This window comes from Poecilia mexicana, unplaced genomic scaffold, assembly GCF_051168715.1.
Source record: "Poecilia mexicana isolate PSO_F unplaced genomic scaffold, ASM5116871v1 scaffold_5, whole genome shotgun sequence".
Classification (NCBI taxonomy): Eukaryota; Metazoa; Chordata; class Actinopteri; order Cyprinodontiformes; family Poeciliidae; genus Poecilia; species Poecilia mexicana.
In genome coordinates this window covers 31,365,934-31,386,659 of record NW_028263374.1, presented here as the reverse complement: position 1 = coordinate 31,386,659, position 20,726 = coordinate 31,365,934, and the positions used below count along the sequence as shown (strand labels likewise).

The 20,726-nt window shown below is 42.4% G+C and overlaps 1 protein-coding gene across 1 annotated transcript; it reads left to right on the top strand.

Moving 5' to 3' along the window:
- The first annotated feature begins 11,372 nt into the window (after window positions 1-11,372).
- On the top strand, window positions 11,373-18,811 carry cyc1 (cytochrome c-1). Its single transcript, XM_014976981.2, has 7 exons — window positions 11,373-11,531; window positions 13,087-13,277; window positions 14,174-14,300; window positions 14,378-14,535; window positions 15,345-15,505; window positions 15,573-15,673; window positions 18,282-18,811. Exons 1-7 carry the CDS (start codon window positions 11,451-11,453, stop codon window positions 18,384-18,386), a joined length of 924 nt encoding a protein of 307 aa, XP_014832467.1. The 5' UTR covers window positions 11,373-11,450; the 3' UTR covers window positions 18,387-18,811.
- The last annotated feature ends 1,915 nt before the right edge of the window (window positions 18,812-20,726 follow it).

Below are 20,726 nucleotides of genomic sequence, written 5' to 3'. Positions count from 1 at the left end.
GAAGCATTCAGCAGATCCTTAATAATCCATAAATGTTATTTCTTGGAGTTCATCTAAGAATGTTTCTGTAAAACTTTCCAGAAACATTTGAACTTTGCCATATGAGTGGCAGCTCTGATTCTCCTCCTCGGTCTCTAAAATCCAATTTGCTGGCTTGTTATTGTGAGATCATCAGATACGAAGGAAAGCCGGGAAGTTTCCACGTCTAATTGCTGCGAGATCCGAGATGATCTGAAGCTCAGCAGCAAAAGCCTCAGAAATAAATCTGCAGGCTCACGTTTCAGACATTTGTATAAACACAGAGTTCAGCGGCTTCTGTGTCCAACCAGAATGACCTCTGACCTCCCAGAAACAAACATCCCTTTAGCTTTAGGATGCTAACGTCTCTGCTAGCTCGTCTGGTTCTAGGTTTTATTTGGATTTTCATAAAGTAAAAACCGTTTGAGTGAAACAGCGTCAGGGTGGAGCTGTGAAGAAAAATCAGATTGAAAAGAATCGACTGTCAGTTTGTGGACGGCTGAAATGAATTATTAATGCATCCATAACTTCAAGCAAGAAAATGAAAACATGAAATAAAACCATGAATCACAAACTGAGCATCAGGAATGACGACTCTTCAGAACGACAGGATCAGAGGAAGTTTTATGTTTATTTTAAATTAATTTTGAAGTTTCTTTTAGCTGAAGCGTAGCAGCAGGTTTGGGTTTTCATGTTTTCTTTGCGCTCTGCTCTCAGCTGCACAAATTATTCATTTCCTCCTGACTTTTAAAGCAGATTAGTTCCACATTGTTCAGATTTTTCATCTTTTAAGATCCATTTAGACAATTTAACACTTTTGAAGCAAAGCTTTAACTTGTGGAGTGAAAACATGGTTTATTTTAGTAAAACACTGATTTTTGCAGATTATTTCACTTTAAAACACTTTAGTGATGTTTGCTTTGGTTCTCTGAGGAGCTGCATCACATTCTGACTTCAGTCTGCTGTTGCTTTTCTCTCATCATTTTTCTGATTTGTTTGAAGATTAAATATTACAGAACTAAAGTTTCAACTGACAGCAAGAAAAGAAGCAAAAGCTTTGAGTGGAGGAGCAGAAGGATCTGACAGGAAGCTGCTGAAAGGCTCACAGAGCCGGGAAGGTGATGAAGGACAAGAGGAGAAATGACAGGAAAACATGAACATGACTGACTGAGAGATACGAGGAGTTTCTGTTTTACTGGGCGGCAGAGATGGAAGAAACTAAAAGCTGACCGAACCGCAAGAAAAACAAAAATATGGTGAAAATATGACTTTATATGACCGACTGACTGCAGGAAGTTTGTGGTGAAAAGCTGCTTGAATTGAAACACAGAAACTTTACTGAGATCAGATACTCGCTTAGAATGACATTATTATGATTAATAATATAATCACAATTAGATTGATATATAATAATACCTCACAGAAACAAAGATTTTATTTCAGGTTTAAAAAAATGAAACATGGAGTCATTTTTCCTCCTCAGTCCAACACACACACACACACACACACACACACACACACACACACACACAGACACACACACACACACACATAGACACACACACACACACACACACACACACACACACATAGACACACACACACACAGACACACACACACACAGACACACACACACACACATAGACACACACACACACACATTTGTCTGGCTATCTTTGTGGGGACTTTCCATTGACTTCCATTCATTTCTACAGCCTAAACCTGACCTTTACCCTTTTCCTAACCCTAACCAACCAAAACTCAATTCATACCTTAGCCCTAACTCTGACCCCTGACCCAAAAACAGGGTTTCCCCTCGTGGGGACCAGGCTCCGGTCCCCACGAGGAGAAATTGGTCCCCACAACGTAGTATATGTCAGGAAAATCATCCCCACAAGGTATTACAAACAAACGCACACACACACACACACACACACACACACACACACACAGACACACACACACACACATAGACACACACACACACACACTGAAACCAGCGACTGAATTTAGAGACAGAAAAGTTTTGTCTTCATTGTCAAACTAATTTTCCTGGTTTTGTAGTTTTTCACTGGGAGTTTCTGCCTCTCTGCAGGGAATGCTGCACAATCCTTTAGTTTTAAAGAAAAGAAGAAAAACCTTGTTGTCCAAAACTAAACGTGAATGAAAGTAGAAGCAGAAAATGTTCCGTCCTGCAGCTCCAGTCGGATCAGCAGCACAGAAACGACTCGGAGCGTTTCCTCCTGGTCTGAGTCGGAGTCTGTCTCTCTCGGGTTCCTGCGCCTCCACGTTTCCACTCGGCCGCCTTTCCAGTGTTGGAGAGATGTGGTCATGTGGAGCGCAAAAGGAGGAGAGGTCAGAGGTCACAGTCTCACACAGCAAAGCTCTAGGAGAGGAAACGGAGGAATCTGAAAGTATCCAGGAAGATTTACTGACCTTCAGGCGACCTTGGAGGGATGTTAACCTGAGATGAGAAAACAGCAGCAGATAGTAAGTCTGTTTCTTTAATAAATACATTTATTTTATACATTTTTTTTTATTTATTAAATTTGTTTATTTCATAAATCTTCTTTTCACTGACCAAAGAGAAACACGTCTCAGAATTTGGAGGGTTTTCTTTTGCACCATTTCCTCCAAAAATACACCGACTTCATTTGTTTATTGAAAATATTTGTTCTCAAAACATATTTTAGATGATTTATGGACTTGTTTTATCTGCAACATTATAAATGAAATGCTGAATTTGTATTAATTATGAATCTATCCATGCATCCATCCATTTTCTTCCTCTTATCCGGGGTCGGGTTGCAGGGTCAGCAGCCTAAGAAGGGAGGCCCAGTCTTCCCTCTCCAGCCTCTTCCAGCTCCTCCAGGAACCCCAAACCGTTCCCAGGCCAGCAGAGAGACATCGTCCCTCAGCGTGTCCTGGGTCTCCCCTCCTCCCGGTGGGACCTGAACTCCTCACCAGGGAGGCGTCCAGGAGGCATCCTGACCAGATGGCCGAGCCTCAACTGGCTCCTCTCGACGTGGAGGAGCAGCAGCTCTACTCTGAGTCCCTCCTGGATGCCCGAGCTTCTCTCTCTAAGGGAGAGCCCAGCCACCCTGCAGAGGAAACCCGTTTCGGTCGCTTGTATCCGTGATCTCGTTCTTTCGGTCATGACCCAAAGCTCATGACCATAGATGAGGGTAGGAACGTAGATCGACCGGTAAATCGAGAGCTTCGCTTTTTGAATCAGCTCTCTCTTCACCACGATGGACCGGTCCAGCGCCCGCTTCACTGCAGACGCTGCACCAATCCGCCTGTCGATCTCCCGCTCCCTTCTTCCCTCATTTGTGAACAAGATCCCCAGACACTTAAACTCCTCCACTTGAGGCAGGACGACCCCCCTGACCCGGAGAAGGCAGTCTACCCTTTTCTGGTTCAAGACCATGGCCTCGGATTTGGAGGCACTGAGCCTCATCCTGGCCGCTTCACACTCAGCCGCGAACCGCTCCAGCGAGAGCTGCAGATCACGACCTGATCAAGCCAATAGGACCACATCATCCACAAAAAGCAGAGATGTGATCCTAAGGCCACCAAAACGGATCCCCTCAACACCTCGGCTGGTCAGAGATTCTGTCCATGAAAGTACAGAATCGGTGACAAAGGGCAGCCTTGGCGGAGTCCAACTCTCACCGGAAACAAACCCGACTTACTGCCGGCAATGCGGACCAGACTCTGACACCGGTCATACAGGGGACCTGACAGCCCGTATCAAAGGGCCCGGTACCCCATAGTCCCGGAGAACTCCCCACAAGGCCCCCCTAGGGACACGGTCGAACACCTTCTCCAAGTCCACAAAACACATGTAGACCGGTTGGGCGAACTCCCAGAACCCTCCAGGACCCTGCTGAGGGTGTAGAGCTGGTCCAGTGTACCACGACCAGAACCAGAACCACACTGCTCTTCCTGAATCCGAGGTTCGACTATCAGACGGACCCTCCTCTCCAGGACCGCTGAATAGACCTTACCAGGGAGGCTTAAGAGTGTGACCCCCCTGTAATTGGAGCCCACCCTCCAGTCCCCCTTCTGAACAGAGGGACCTCCACCCCAGTCTGCCGATCCAGGGGAACTGCCCCCAATGTCCATGCTGTAGAAAAGGGTATGGTTGTGTAGGAGATTTCCTATGCACCCTGAACGCAACTCAGGTGTGCAGCTCGGTAACCCCACAGAGAGAAAAAAAAAGCGCAAAGAAGCAGCTGAAAAACTTACAGTTCATAAACCTGTAAGTTTTTTGTTATCATTCATGCTATTATGTTTCTGTTAGAGAGGTAATGTGCCAATTTATTTAGCTGTATAGTGTATTTAAAGCTTTGCTTTATTTTTATGTTTCCGTTGTAACTGTGGTTTGAACTGGCTTGTATTATTCTGTTTGTTTACAAAACCACACACACATTTACATATATACCTGCTTCAGGTACATTCTGGTAAAGATATATAAAGAGTAAAAATTGAACTGGACTCTTCCTGATCTATTCCGCATCCACATAAAGCTAATAGTTGTTCTGATCGGACACTCTGAGGCGACTGCTGCCAGCTTAGATCCAGAAGTCTTCCCAACACATGCGATATTGCAGTCGCGTCAACCAACACAACCTTGCAACATCCAGAGACTTAAGGAACTCGGGGTGGATCTCATCCACCCCAGGGCCCTGCCACCCAGGGGCCCTGCCACCCAGGGGCCCTGCCACCCAGGGGCCCTGCCATCCTGAGGCCCTGCCACCCTGGGGCCCTGCCACCCAGGGGCTCTGCCACCCAGGGGCCCTGCCATCCTGAGGCCCTGCCACCCCGGGGCCCTGCCACCCTGGGGCCCTGCCACCCAGGGGCTCTGCCACCCAGGGGCCCTGCCATCCTGAGGCCCTGCCACCTTGGGGCCCTGCCACCCTGGGGCCCTGCCACCCTGGGGCCCTGCCATCCTGAGGCCCTGCCACCCCGGGGCCCTGCCACCCCGGGGCCCTGCCACCTTGGGGCCCTGCCACCCTGGGGGCCCTGCCACCCTGGGGCCCTGCCACCGAGGAGCTTCCTAACCGCCTCGGCGACCTCGTCCCCAGAGATTGGAGAGCCCGACCCAGAGTCCCCAGGCTCAGCTTCCTCAACAGAAGCCATATTGGTGGGATTGAGGAGGTCTTTGAAGTATTCCGCCCACAACGTCCCGAGTCGAGGTCAGCAGCAGACCATCCCCACTATAAACAGTGTTGGTGCTGCACTGCTTCCCCCTCCTGAGACGCCGGATGGTGGACCAGAATCACCTCGAAGCCGTAGGAAGTCTTTCTCCATGGCATCTCCAAACTCCTCCCATGCCTGAGTTTTTGCCTCAGCGGCCACCCGAGCCGGTTGCCGCTTCGCCCGCCGGTACCCATCGGCTGCTTCTGGAGTCCCACAGGCCAAAAAGGCCTGATGGGACTCCTTCTTCAGCCTGACAGCATCCCTCACCGAAGGTGTCCACCAACGGGTTCGAGGGTTGCTGCCATGACAAACACCAACAACCTCATGGCCACAGCTCTGAAAAGCTGCCTTGGCAATGGAGGAGCGGAACATGGTCCACTCAGACTCAATGTCCCCCACCTCCCCTGGAACGTGTTCAAAGCTCTCCCGAAGATGGGAGTTAAAGCTCCGTCTCACAGGGGACTCTGCCAGACCCTCACTACATGTTTGGGCCTGCCAGGTCTGACCGGCAAGGTCGCCTTCTGCAACTGCAAATACACGGCAGACTGCGGATCCAATGCTTTGGTCACCCTCCAGGTCCAGAAAAACCTCACCAAGATCCGGGTCCATCTGGACTGCGACAACAAGACGCTGTCCTTCATGGAGCCGGAAACCAGAACCAGCATCCACACGTTCACGGTGCCGGAGTCAGAGCGCCTGCTGCCCTGCTTCAGCTCTGCTGCTGAAAGTCGTCCCAGTGAGGATTTCTGCTGAACCCAGTCTGAGCAGCGATCAGTCTGAAGCTAAAACATCTGCGGTTCATCACCCTAACCCTAACACTGCAGACACCAAACTGGACCCGTCCAGGTTCTGCTGCAAATCCCTCAGTTCACTGGAGCGAAGACAAAACAAGTGCAGCAAGAAACCAAAGTTTAAGGAAGTATGACTGCCTGCAGACTGTTTCACTTAAAAGACATTTTGTTGCATCAGTTTGGCACTGAAGGAGCTCCATACGTTAGACAACCTAAACACTGAGGTGTAAAACGAGGCTGTTTTTTAAAGCGCCTGTGATCGACAGAAACGTTTCCTTTCTGAGGGTTTTGTGGTTTTGCTTTAATAATTCTGGATTTTATTGTTTGTTTATAAATCTGTTTATGGAAAACTGCAAAAACATTTATTTTCTTGTTTCTTTATGTTAGAAGTGCAGAAGTGACTGACTGTCATGTTTTTCTTAAAAATGGTGGAAATTACTTTTAATGCTCAATGACTGTAATAATGGTTTGTTAAATTATCAATAAAACATTTTAAAATCAAAACCTGTTTGCTTTCCACTGACTTGGCAGGAACAGACATGTCTGATAAAACTCAGTACTTTGGAAAATAAACAACTCTGCAGCAATAAAAAATGTTTGATGGTAAAAATGTGCAGACATGTTAAGTTGTGATGCTTAAATTCAGCTGCAGTAACAAACCCAGTCCTGACCTCATGAATGCTCTCTGGGGAAACGGTCAGACCAGAGTTCCCACCTTTCAGAAATCAAAAAAAAGAGACGCCAACCGCGGCGGGACGTCCGCTGCACTGATACATAATATTTTATGGTGGTGTTTTCTGTTTTTAAAAAGTGATCCATAGAGTAACCGTTCATGCATAGAGGTAGCATACCTTAAACACATTTAATTAAGCAAGTGTAAAAAGTATTTTACACATATCAACAATTAGTGTTGATATGTGTGTTAGGCGAGTCTATCAGACATTTATAGAAATACGGAACAAATCGCGTCGTATCGCTTCAATTCGGGACGATTCCGTATTTTAAGGGTCGGGTGGCAACACTACAAACATATCAGCACTAATTATAACAATAATGACCAAAATAAAACAGGAAATATTAAGGTCAGCTAAATTCTCTTGGTGGGAGCTGAAGGACCCCAGAACGCTACGGACCGACGCTCTTAATAATAGCCAAATATCAGCCAAAATAATACAAATGATCATTTAAAGAACAAATAGATCAACAGTAAATGCATAAATATTTCCTACTTTAAAAGGTTTAATGCTTTCTGTATGTTTTATTTTGAAATGCTGATATATTTTATGAATTCATGGTTCAGTGGTCATTTAATGTATAAGTAATGTCAGACACAGACCTGCAGCCCAGGGGCGGTTCTAGACGGGGGCTAATGGGGGACCAAAGAAGTTATAATAAATAAATGTCTTATGTTAAAACTCAGTGGTGGATTTTTTTAACCTTCACAGTTTTACTTTAACAATGAATTAAATGTTCTAGTGCTGCACTTTTAGCTGCTGTATAGGATCAGACTTTCCATCTGCAGGGATCTGCAGCCTGGATCTCTGGAGACACAAGTGGCTCTTTGGCTCATTTAATATATCAAATGATGAAATATTGCTCTGATTTTTTTGTTTCAAAAACACTGACTCTCCTGGCCCTCGTGGTAAATCTGGTCCAGAATCAGCCTCCAAACCTAACTCCTTATTTCTATAAATTATTGTGGCAATATTATTTAAAATACCAGAATGTTCACATAACTTTTATACTTTTAGGTGTCTGAGGACACATTTTGAATATTAAATCAGGTGTTATGATTAGTTACCAAATACTTTTTACACTTGCTTAATTAAACGTGTTTAAAGTATACTACTCTGATTGGAGTACAGTTTTGGGGTATTCTTACCAACCTCTATGCATGAACGGTTGGATCACTTTTTAAAAACAAAAACCTGCCATAAATACTGTCTGTCAGTGCAGCGGACGCCCCGTCAGAGAAGGACGACGTCCCTTTGTTTGATTTCTGAAAGGTGGCAGCCCTGGCAGCAATGTTTCCCCCTATGGCGCCACAGACATAACGACATGTTTGGGTCAGTTCCTGGTCCAGATGGTGGTAAAAGTTATGAATATTAAATTTCATATTCATATCTTTTATTTCTACTCTGGACATTTTGTTAAATATCTTCCAGCTCCATTTCATGAGAGAATCTGAATCTGTGTAAATCTGAGCTGCTTTTCTCAGCTTCAGAAAGTTGGAGAAATTCCTCATTAAATATGAAACAAATATATAACAAATGTTTGCAGCTTCTGCAGAAGTTTCATGCAAAATTATACTGAATGTAAAAATGCATTTGAATTTCTTGATGTTTGTTTCTGTATTTTCAGACGTTTCTTCTTTTCTCTGCACTTCAGTGACTCAGGAAACTGAAAATCTAGATATTGATCAAATGTAGTTATTGATTTTGTTCATGAACTTGAATTAAAATCGTTTGAGCTAAAAACTGATTCCTGACAACCAGATCAGAAAACGTGACGGTGGAGAAACATTCAAACTTTAGACATGAAGCGTTTTCCTGTCCGGATCCAGTTTTGATTATTTCCACAAACAGAAATCTGTTCATCTTCACATTTAGTTCTTGTTTCACTTCATTCCTTCATATTCATCTATTATATGGATTACAATTGAGATCTTCTCTCATTCTGGATCCAGATGCAACTTGAACCATGACATTTTATGGAACAAGAGGGAAAATAAATGTGATTCTAGATTAAACAGAGTTTCATCTAAAGCAGGTAGAAAAACAAAGATTTCTCCTTTAGCTGAAGTCTTTCTGTAGCTTTTTGGTCCATCTGATGGCTTTTAGAGATTTTTGGTTCCTTTTCTGGAAATCAGAGTAATAAAGCAGTCTGTTAATTTCTGCGTTTTTCCTTTTCTCTCTTTTCGTCCTCACAGCTTCAGAGGAAATGATGTAAACAGTGAATGAGGCTGATGAAAACGTTTTTAAAGCTGCTGCTTTATTCAAAGCATGTTAAAAATCCACAGCCTGTTTCCGTCACTCTGCTTCTCTTCTGTTTCAAATGATGAAATGTTTCAGCCGGTTCACATCATGGAGGGATTCGTTCCTTCTTCTAAGTCTGGATGGTTTTATTGTTAAACATTATATCGGTGTCTAGCTTTGCAAACAGATGGACGGAAATTATTGCTGCCTGTAGAATTATGAATATAAAGTCTGATTATTGTTGGTTTTAAGCAAAAAACAAAAATCCTTTAAAAACTAATTTCAATCGGTGATTTTATGGCACTATGCTACCATCTTGTGGAGAAAACGGGTAAAACACTCCAATTAAATATTCCTCCTGTTCACATTAATGCGCAGAAATGGATGAACATTTTCCTTTTTAATAATGTTGTAGAGACTATTTGTCCCAAAACTTAAATTCAAAAACTCAAAAGTGACCAAAACAAAACGTGAATCCAACTCAAACTGTCACCTGATGCACCGTGGATTCTGGTTTACGCAGCACAAAGGATCAAAAAGTCGAAATGCAGTAATTTGGTTGTTTTTGTGGTGTTAATGTTACGCATGGTTAAAAACTACAAATGGCCACCTGTGATGACGTCATAAAAGAGCGTCAGGCTCAGGTAGTCCAGGTGACGTTGATTGCTATGTGGATGCCCATGCTGGGAGTTTGGTGATTCCGAATAAACTAATCACGATGATACAGTTTGACTCAGCGCACTCTTTCAATAACACGACAGTTTTATTTCACAGTTCAGGCAAAAAGGTTACAGGTTTCACTGGATTCTGCTTCTGCTCTGATTCCTGCACCTGTTTTCTGACTGACTGATTCTATAGGCTGGTAAAAACCTGCTGACCACCCAGGTGCATAACAAGCTGCCTAAGATCCACCTGTTTATACCGTGAAAGACCCACATCCCAACTGAAATTAATTAACTAAGTGAATTCCTAATCAAAGAACTTATTCTAAATAACAAATTAAACAAAAATTCTAATAATAAATCAACTAGAAAATAAACAAAAAATAAGAATAAACTAAACCATTTAAATTCTAATATTTAACTGAAAATGGACAAATGGCTCCTAAAATGGACGGTCTAATGTGTAGGTAAACACAATTTTGTATTTTTTTCTGCTATTTAAAATAAATATTCTTCACGTTGATACTCTGTCATTCATTCAATATCATGACTTAGTTTCGGATTAGTGATGCGCTGAGGTGGAAGCGCAGCCAACCTGAATAACTGTTTTATAGGGGATCACATTAAATCTGCCTTATTCTGACAGCAAATGGTTTTAGAAGTTCGCCAACTGACCAGATTAAATGTTTTTATTTTTAGTTTAAATCAACATAAAAACAACAGGAGATGAAGAAAAATTGAAATGATGTATTTATTATTTATCACATATCAAACAACTAGAGGACAAAAATAAAAAAAAAAGTTGTATAAATAGGTTTCGTAAGATTTGCGTAAAGTTGAATTAAACACCATAATGCGTGGTATTTCCGGTTTAGTTATCTCCAAAGTAATAGTAATCAATAATCATTTAATTGACCGTCCATCACAGTATAAAGTTAATAGATATTAAGTTTACATTTATCTGCAAATAGTTTAAGGTTATAGTAGATGAATAGATTTGTCTTTCCCATAGGAAGAGCTAATAATGCCAATTAAATACAAATCATTCATGGGGTTTTGTTTCTTTTTTAAACCATCCATATAAAAGTAAATACTCCTTAAATTAATTAATTATGATTTCATGGGAGTTCCATTGTAGAATCTGGACTCAAACAAAAACTTCTAAAGTTAGCTTCGATGTAGGACAGGAACTAACTAGCACACGACAAACATATTTAAAATTTATGAAATGAACTTGAACACAAACTGTTCACAGAGTTTGGTATTTTAAATGTAGCTATAAAAATAATTTACAACAGTGCTATTCTTTTTGTAAATTGTACGCAAAGACTGATTAGTAAATGTGTTATCCCTAGAAAGAAATTCATTGTAACTTACACAATCAATTTTTTCCAGAGTTGTGGATGTTGATGGCTGTGACTGACTGAAGACTCTTTTGTAGCATAAAAGTCACATGAAGAAGAAACAGCAAAACAGCAAGAAATAACTGCAAGAGCTACAGGTTTTATTCATAAAAAATCTTTTTTTTTTTTTTTTTTTTTTTTTTTTTCAGGCCTTCATCATTCTGGGCCAAAGTCCTTTCATGACTTTAGCCCAGAGCCACATGTGGTTCCATACAGTCAATCCTAACAAGTTCCACTGACTTTAACTGGTTTTATTTTGACAAACAACCGAGTTCGTCCATCATGTCAACCAGATCAAGTCGCGCTGCTGTCTTTTATTTTGAAGAACCCGCCCGGAAGCGCTCAGTTTGTGTCTCGGCTGCAGCTTGCTGGTTCCTCCATAGAGAACTGTGAAGATGGCGGCGCTTCGGGTCGTGGCGCTCTCCGGGAGTGGGAGAGCTCTCCTCATTACGGGGAATCCTCTCAAGACTTCCAAGGTAGATCGATACACGGTTCTAATATCAACCTTTCTGAAGGTCGGATGTTTTAAAGAGTGTTTTCATTATAAAGTTATGTTTGTCAGTCGTCCTCCCAGCGAACCATCATTAGCTCACCGGCTAGCGGCGGAGTGGCAGACAAGGTCACTTGTCTTCCCTCGGATTTCAGGCTGCCTTATTGGGCTGTCTCTTTTTATTTGTGGTGTTTAGTCAGTCAGAAGTTAAAATAATGGGGGCTGTGTTCGTAGTGTTTTGTCTAAATACCGTAGAGCAGCTGTTCCTACCGTTAGTCAAGGCAGCCAGAGTCGTGTCGGACTGTTAGCACATGCAGGTCTGGACTGGAACAGATTCTTCCTAAAAACAGAAGCATAAACCCATCAGGAGGCAAATCTTCTGCTCCGTGAAGAAGCAGAAGCTGCCGGTGTGTTTGTTTCAGTTCAGATAAAGGCCACTATATGCAGCTGGAGCTTAAAAACAGCGGCTTTAAGGTGTTAGAGCTAACGAGTTAGCATTGGGAAGGCTGATAAGAACTTCCGGTGGAGAAAAAGCCGGTTCCTGCGGGATTATTATTGTTAGATCTGAATGTTACTGAGCTTTATATCTATGTGTCTCTTAACTCCATCAACCAAAGTAGTTTATTTAATTTTCTTTTGTTTGTAAAAATGTATTATTTTGATATGAGAGTTAATGTTATGAGCCGTAAAGATCCATCCTGGTCATAACCAGTCATATAATCATCTTCGAAATGGGATTAACGTTTATGTGGAGGTGAGGCTGGTTGTTGCGGTAAGGGTCAGAGGTCATGTGCTCTCCTCCTGTCCGGTTATAAAAACACTCAAGGTCAGTTTCATAATGACCCCAGACGGAAGCTGGACCTGACAGATTGACCTAAATCAGCCGTCAGATTATTCTACATCAGAGGTGCAACTTTACAGCGAAATAATCTTTATTTATCCTCCTCCTGCCGAGTAAAACCTGTTCAGAGACACAACTGCAGACCCACCATCACTGCTTTTATGTTTTACAGTGAAGAAGAATATAAAACTTAACAACAAAAAACAAAGTGGCCTGATAAGAAAAATAAATACAAAATATTGCTGGTCCTTCTAGGATATTTTGCAGTGGAAATTGAATGTAATTGTTCCGTAATAAACTGAAAAACGGCTAAAATCTGAATGTATTCTGTCTGTATTTAAAATCTCTTCAGTCTGAAGCTGCATTATTATGGCAGCTTGTTGCGACAAATATCACCTGTAGTCACTTTGAAAGATAAACGTGTTTAATTCTCATCGAGTTCAGATCAAGTTTCAATATCCTCATTTAAACAGAAGAAAATCTATCATAACTCGAAAATAATCAAGTTTATTACGGCTGTTGGTAAAAAGTTTCATTGGCTGATATTTTAATCATTTCTACTGTGATTATAATTATAGGACAACAAATTAGGTCGTAGTTTTCCTCGTTTCTGAAAATAAAACGTGTGTGTGTGTGTGTGTGTGTGTGTGTGTGTGTGTGTGTGTGTGTGTGAATGAATCTGTTATTTTTCTCTCTTCAGGCCAACATGTCTTTCGCCAGTCTGTCGGGTAAGAAGAAGGTTGCCTTGACGACGCTGGGCGTGGTTGCCGGCGGCGGCGCGGGGCTCGCTCTGATGCTCCACCAATCGGTGAAGGCGTCTGAGCTGGAGCTCCACCCCCCATCGTACCCCTGGAGCCACGCCGGGCCGCTGTCCTCCCTGGACCACGCCAGGCGAGTCAGCAACCGATTGATTGGTCGATTGATCGTTATTTATATAAAACCAACAGTCGGAGCAGAAATTAAACCAAAACTGAACAGAATATAAACATTTTGCATTGAAGATAAAAAAACCTTTTGTGTAAATCTGTTTCACGTTGGTTTTAAATCTCCTTTGCTTTTTTAAATATTAAACTCTTTATCTAAAAACAGTCAGCAAATATTTGTAATATTGTATAAAAATGCCTAAGTGAAAAATCAGCATATCCAGAATAATCAATAGATTAATTGATAACTAAAATAATCAGACGTTATATTTGTTGCCTCTGTCATTAAAAAAATACCAAGATGCGCCACTCTGATATTAATATCTGATATTGATAAAATATTGTAGATCAGATATCAGCGTTAATATTCCTGATCTATAAGTGCAAATCTATTCAATCTAGTTCTATGCTTTATTTATTTTACATGATATTTATTATTGATAATTGCACTTTCTGAACCATGTGAAGGTTTGTTGGTTTATTTTTATGTTTGTTGGAGCCCACTAAGAATTAGATGAATAGATTTAATGTTACAGAGCCAAGGTGATGCTAATGCTAATGCTAATGGTAGATCTGCTGTTACTCAGACCTGCTGTCAGTCAGCCTCCTGCTGTGGTTGAGCTGATTGTTTGGTGAAGGAGTGAAACAGTTTTTCTACCACAAAATTAACATTTATGCTTCAATTTTTTATATGAAGTCAACTCGGACAAAATTTCTTTTGTTTTTATAAGTAAAGAAAATAGTCTTTTGAAACCAGAAAACTCTCTGCGAGTTTTGAGTGAGTTGAAAGAGCAGCAACAACGTTTGACCAGGACAGAGCCTGCTGCTTCTGCTCTCATCCTGAGTGTTTCTGATTGGCTGCAGCATTCGCCGTGGTTACCAGGTGTATAAGCAGGTGTGCTCAGCCTGCCACAGCATGGAGTACCTGGCCTTCAGGAACCTGGTGGGCGTGTCGCACACCGAGGACGAGGTCAAGACCATCGCCGAAGAGGTGAGGCCGCAGCAGCAGCCGGCTCCTCCCGCCACCAGGGGGCAGCGCCGGCTGATGTAGCTCCATTTGCTGTGCAGGTGGAGGTGGTGGACGGCCCTGATGAGAGCGGCGAGATGTTCACCAGGCCAGGAAAGCTTTCGGACTATTTCCCCAAGCCGTACCCGAACCCTGAGGCCGCCCGGGCCGCCAACAACGGGGCGCTGCCCCCCGACCTCAGCTACATCGTCAACGCCAGGTACTTCCTCCAGCGCTGCTAATTCAGGAATCGATTAACTGGACGATCAGCTGAAACTTTCAGGAATGAAGCCAAAACTACAAAATAGAAACATATTTAGCATAATTACAGCTCCAGTCTGTCGATCTGCTCCACCTGATCTCCTCTGGTTCGCTTTTAGCTTCACTTGGTTCCATTTCTGTAAAATCTTCTCCCATTAATCACCTTCTGTATCCAGTCATCAACCAGATAATCAATCACGATCAGCTCTGCTGTGTTGATGTTCAGTCCAGCTGAAAGGCCTCATGTTGGCAATAAAATGTTTATTTTTAAAAAAGGAATCGATTTTTTGAAGTTTATTGGGACATTTTAGTCCTGCATTCATTTTTATTTTTTAACAGTGGGGTTTATTTTGTGGTCTCTCAGGCTCCTGTTCGGACTCTGAACCCTGAAATGATGTCACTGTTGTAGCCTCGTTGTTCAGACGTTCACACATGAAGCAACACTGAGCTGTTAATGATATAATGATAAATACAGAAGAATTAAAGACATGAGAAATGATCTGTTAAATCTGATTGGAATTAACGCTCCATTTTTTAATCAAGCTGATTAATTCACAGCATCCCTGTTATTAATCAGATTAACCATTTAATTGGTTGCAGTAATTTTTCTAATATTGTATAAAATTGGCTTAAGTGATGAAATGAAGAATCTGCAGAAAGTGCCAATATTTTTTAATCTGATTAATCATCAGAATAATTGATTGCTAAGCTAATGGCTAGCTGCAGCGCTGATGGACATGCCGGCTGTTTGTGCGGCGCCCCCTACAGGCACGGTGGAGAGGACTACATCTTCAGCCTGCTGACGGGTTACTGCGAGCCGCCTGCCGGCGTCTCGGTGAGAGAAGGGCTCTACTACAACCCCTACTTCCCCGGCCAGGCCATCGGCATGGCGCCGCCCATCTACAACGAGATCCTGGAGTACGAAGACGGTAGGTGGCGCCCGATTGGTCGCCGTGCCGCAGGAGGCCGCATCTGATTGGCTGTGTCTGGTTGCAGGAACCCCGGCCACCATGAGCCAGGTGGCCAAAGATGTTTGCACCTTCCTGAGGTGGGCGGCCGAGCCGGAGCACGACCAGCGCAAACGCATGGGCCTGAAGGTAGGCAGGGGGCGGGGCTTAGGGCGGAGCTTCAGCCTCATTGTGGCTTATAATAATCTCAGGTAGATCATCAGACTATTCCACCTGGATCAACACCACAAACTTTTTGCTAACATTAGAAACAGAACATTGCTAAATACTTTAAAAGACAAAATTAAATCTAAGTTTGAGCGATTTCAAAGATTATTTAAAAATAATCTTCACTTAGAGTATAAATTCTCCAATTTAATCAATTTAGTATGATCTTTTTAAGGTTCTTTTTTAATTAGGAGTTAATGTATTTACAGAAAGCAACATGTCCAGTGAAATAACTGCAGCAGTTTGTTAGTTTGGGGCAGGTGATGCAAAAGCAACCGTATCCATAGCAACAGAGACCGGTCTGATACAAGTCCACCTCGCTGTGGCAAACAGGAAGGGGCGGGACGGACCACTGACAGTCTCAGACCTTATTTGGAAATGGGACCATTGCACTCCGGAAGTGAAGGGGGCGCTATTTCCTATATCTTTCGTCTCCCATCTTTATTTTCTTTTAAAATTTATATTTTCACCTTTAGGAAGGAGTTTCTGCCTCAGCATGTATTTAAACTTCTCTTTTTCATTTCCTTCAGCGCAGCTCACAGCTTTTAACAAATTCCGCAGCTTTCTGTGTACTTCTACATCTGCTCCTTAGTCACATCTTTTCGGGCCTGCTACTGCCTCTAGTGGCGTGGGGGTGGTAACACAACTAATCTAATTACGTTACTAAATCAGAATACCACAACGTCTTTATTATGTATTATTAATTCTGGTATTACTGGAACAGTAAAAGATAAAGTCCCTCACAAAAGAACATACTTTTTCATTTTCTTAAGGAAGTAGAGCTAATTAAATGACATGAACAAGACCTGGAAGTGATTCCAGTTTCACTCGATGGCCAACCTGCTGAAACTGTGGCAAATTTTAAATTCTTTGGATCATTTCTGTCAGCTTGACTTTGCTGAAAACTCGCTACATTTTTAAGAAACGTCACTCTATCTTTTAAGAAGACCCAGTGATCTTGGGGTTACCTAACAAGTGCAACTCGTGCAAAACCTCTAGTTAGTTAGAGGTAACATTAGCTAACATTACCTCTAGTTAAGTAATGTTAACATTTTAACAATGAGTTCAAATATTAAAACTTAGAAATTTGACTTAAGTTTTAACTTTTCATCTCCTCGGCTGGTTTGGTCACATGAGCTGCAGACTAAAAGATCATCTTTTAAGAATAGTTTGAATGTCAGGTATAACAGCAGGTAAATGGTGGTGAAACCAAAAACATCTCTGTCCAAACTGTTTGCTGAAAGAACATGGAAGACGGCAGGAGTGTTTCAGCAGGGAGCGTCCATCCTCTTTATTTATCAGTGTGAACCTCTGAGCTCATGAAGGCGTTTCTGTTCCTCTGGTTACTATAGAACGTCTATTAGACGTCATTCATTGACAGTGCAATAATTATTCTTAGCCAAACTAAATGATACCATTTACCTGTAGCGTGCTAAGTGTTTACTTGATGCACAAATTGTTGATATTTGTTCATAGAGCAAATATCAACAATTTTTGATATGAATTCTATTAATTTATCGTATTCATAAAATAGGATAAATCATATTCCATGAATATGATTTATCCTTCGAGTCGAAGGAAAATGTCCACCTTGATAGATTAAATAGTTTCATCTTATTTTTTCATATATACATACATATATATATGTATGTATGTATGTATGTATGTATGTATGTATGTATGTATATATATATATATATATGACTCTACCAGTAAAAAGTCTCTCAGAATAATACATGGCACCGAAAAGCAAAAAATTAAATTTTTGCTTGTCTCTGTATAACAACCTGGGTTGTCGATCGGTGACAATCCTTAAATCTTGCCGTCTAAACCAGACTTAAGACTCACAGCTCTACTCATCTCCTCTCGACCACTGCCCAAACGCTCTGACTCTGGTCGCTATGGTAACGTTTACATATCCCTTCAAAATAAGATACAGAAGCGCCACAAAAACGAGCATTTTACTTTCGTGAAAATTTTAACTCACGATAATGACTAACGGGAACCCTGAGCTTGTTTCTCTGCAACGAGACGGTCCCATCTGAGAGTGAAGGAGACAGTGACACCCGAAGTGTTGCTTATATCCACAGCCTGCTTGGTCTCTACGTGGTGAAGCAGTTTGAAGCTTCATTGCCTCATTAGCAGCCGGTCGCCACATGTTACGCAGAGCGGCTTGTAATGTTTGACTCACCTACCGGTCCGGGATAAATCCATCCTCCTGTCTCTTCTCTGGGCCTTTTCCCCTTTGCAAAGAAACTTTCCAAAGACATCTGATCCGATTCTTACTCATTTTGCTGCTTGTGGGCTCAGTGTTGGCGCGCAAGTAACAGAGAATCCGGTTAAAGGATTTTCAAAATAAAAGATCCCCCAAACTCAAATAATACATAAAACGGAAACATTGGGGGCCACTGATCTAAAGGCTGTAGAACCAAAGTTCTTCTGTCCAGAGAAAGAAAATGAGCACAAGTCCAGGTGTTATCGTAGCGTTCCCAATGTTTTACCATAACGTTCCCGATGTTTGTCCCTCCAGCTGCTGATGGGCTCTGCCATCCTCATCCCTCTGGTCTACTACATGAAGCGACACCGATGGACGGTGCTGAAGAGCAGAAAAATCGCCTACAGGCCTCCTAAGTAATGGAAAACAAGCGCACCCCGACCCAGGCCTGAACAAGAGAAGGGTGCGTTCAAAAGCCCCACAGAGCTTATCACCCTCTAACTCTGCCCCCCAGGGGCCAACTGATAAACATGCGGCATGTTTTCAGACGTATATACGATGATTTCAGTCAAAAATGCCTTTTTTTCAACCAGTTGTCAATGAAAACCTGTGATAGTTTTTGTCTGAGTGTTCTTGAACGCACCCTGCTCAGAGTTTATTGACCTCCAGCAGCGGCGGCTACATGCTGCCTGAGTTTCATCATCTCTCTAAGATACTCCATGCTGACGCTCATCTCTGGGTCGGCCTCAGGCTTCACAACGTTCTGCGTCTGTAAATTTATTGTTTGTCTTCAGAAAGTCTGACATAAATTGTTTTACTGTACAAAATAAATTCTTCTAAACAAATCTGTCTGGTTGGATGTTTCTGTTCTGCAGCAGTTCTGGCTCTGAGGTGCAGCTGACAGCTTAATCTAACCCTGGATAAATCCAGAAAGGTGGGTGTGGCTACACAGTGGGGCGTGGCTACGCAGTGGGGGCGTGGCTACGTGCTGAGGGGCATGAAGAACTGGTTCCTTAAAAACTTTGTTGCTGTATTTAGTGACTTATCAGAAAATAACCAACTAATGACAAACCCAGTGACTTTTCTGTTCCACTTCTTGTCCCGGGGGGGGCGCTGCTGAGCATAGCAAACCTAAATTATTGTAATACTTCATGTCAAGCATCTGTGTTTCATTTCAATCTGGAGAGACTCAGACGGAGAAAGACGGCGATTAAAAAGGTTCATTGACATGCATGAATTGAAGTTACTTGGCGCTTGGGCCCCGGCTGGACATGGAGCTGTGCATCGCAATGAGCTCGGATGAGCATTCCCATTGCTGATTAGGAATGTTATCTCCTGGGGCCCCAACACTGGTGGTGAAGGATGGGAGCCAGGAGAGCGGAGGTGGAGAAGAGGCGGAGAAGTGACGGAGGCGGAGTTGAGTACTGCTGGAAAGCGGAAGACGCCAAGGATGGAGATCCTTTTCAGCGGGAGCTTGGTCGGTCATTGGCCGTGACGTGGCTTGGTCCGACGTTGAAAGGTCGATGGCAATGAACGAGTCGCACCGACTGGATGATGCAGGTGGGGCTAGAGAGTCTTCCAGTTTGAATTTACGCCAAGGCTTCACAACAGCTGTTCCTGTAAAGTCACTGCGAAGTTCCCAGCCCATTTTTCTGGCCTGTTTCTGTGTATTTCCTCAGTAATGAAAAGCTGTTGTGTTGGTTTAATTCGGTCCTTTAATGATCTTTAATTCTTCCTTTTAACACTTTGAGAACAGCAGAGCCACATAGTTATTCTCAAGTAGTTCTCTTACATATTCAGTGAGGTAAGGTAATTTTATTTATATAGCACATTTTCAGCATCAAGGGAATTCACAGAGCTTTAGATGAGTTAAAAGGAAATACAAAAAAATTAACAAACCAAAGGAAAGAAAAAAGAGGAAAGAAAACTAATCTAATGTTGTTCTAAAGTGTGTAAACTAAGTTCTCCTGTTCAGGGTTGCTAAGTATCTAATTCCATTTCTAAATAGTGAAACTACAGTTTCTGATAAAATAAGCTAAAGAGTGACTGATCTAAATCCTTTTCTGGGTTAAAAGTAATATAAACTAAGCAGTGACTGACCCTGTTAAGTATTTCTGGATTCCAAGTTCGTAGTTATTCTAATTAGGCCCGAGCAGCTAAGTGCTGCGAAGGCCTATTGTAATCGTGCTGTTTATTATTATTATTCTAATTCTGATTCCATTTCTGGCCTGTATAATATTGATCTAAATAGTGTGTACTCCACAATTTCTCATATTACTAATAAACTAAAATAATCCTTTTCTGGGTTAAATGGGGAGTACCCCACCTAAAACAAAAAAAGAGGAAAGGACACATTAGGGCAGATGGCAAATTTCAGACAAAACAAAGACATGAGTGAAGGCGGTGACGTCAAAGGGGCATGAAGAAACGTTACTGAGCCCCTGGCAGAGTTTGATAGAGGTATTATCAAGGAATGTCCTTAGGAGCGTTCAGCTTCACAACTCCATGGAAACAGGAGGGGGTGAGGTGGGAAGGAGCGTTTAGATATCTTCAAGGAGATTAGAGATATGCAGCCCTTCCAAGGCCACACGGGGAAAGCCAATTCAGAAACAGAATGTCTTAGGTCGGGAAGATTATAAATCTTATAAATTTCAATCTTCCCTAAAGTCTCTCCGATACATCCCAGTTCACAATCATTCAAATTAGTTTGGTTGTTCCACTGAGCCGAAACTAGCAACTTCTCCAAGATCGATTCCAACT

Excerpts from the sequence above, each read along its gene's own strand:
- cyc1 (XM_014976981.2), top strand. The coding sequence starts at position 11,451 with ATGGCGGCGCTTCGGGTCGTGGCGCTCTCCGGGAGTGGGAGAGCTCTC. Across the intron at positions 14,301-14,377 it reads TCAAGACCATCGCCGAAGAG|GTGGAGGTGGTGGACGGCCC; the intron begins GTGAGGCCGCAG and ends TTTGCTGTGCAG. Across the intron at positions 15,674-18,281 it reads GCAAACGCATGGGCCTGAAG|CTGCTGATGGGCTCTGCCAT; the intron begins GTAGGCAGGGGG and ends TTGTCCCTCCAG.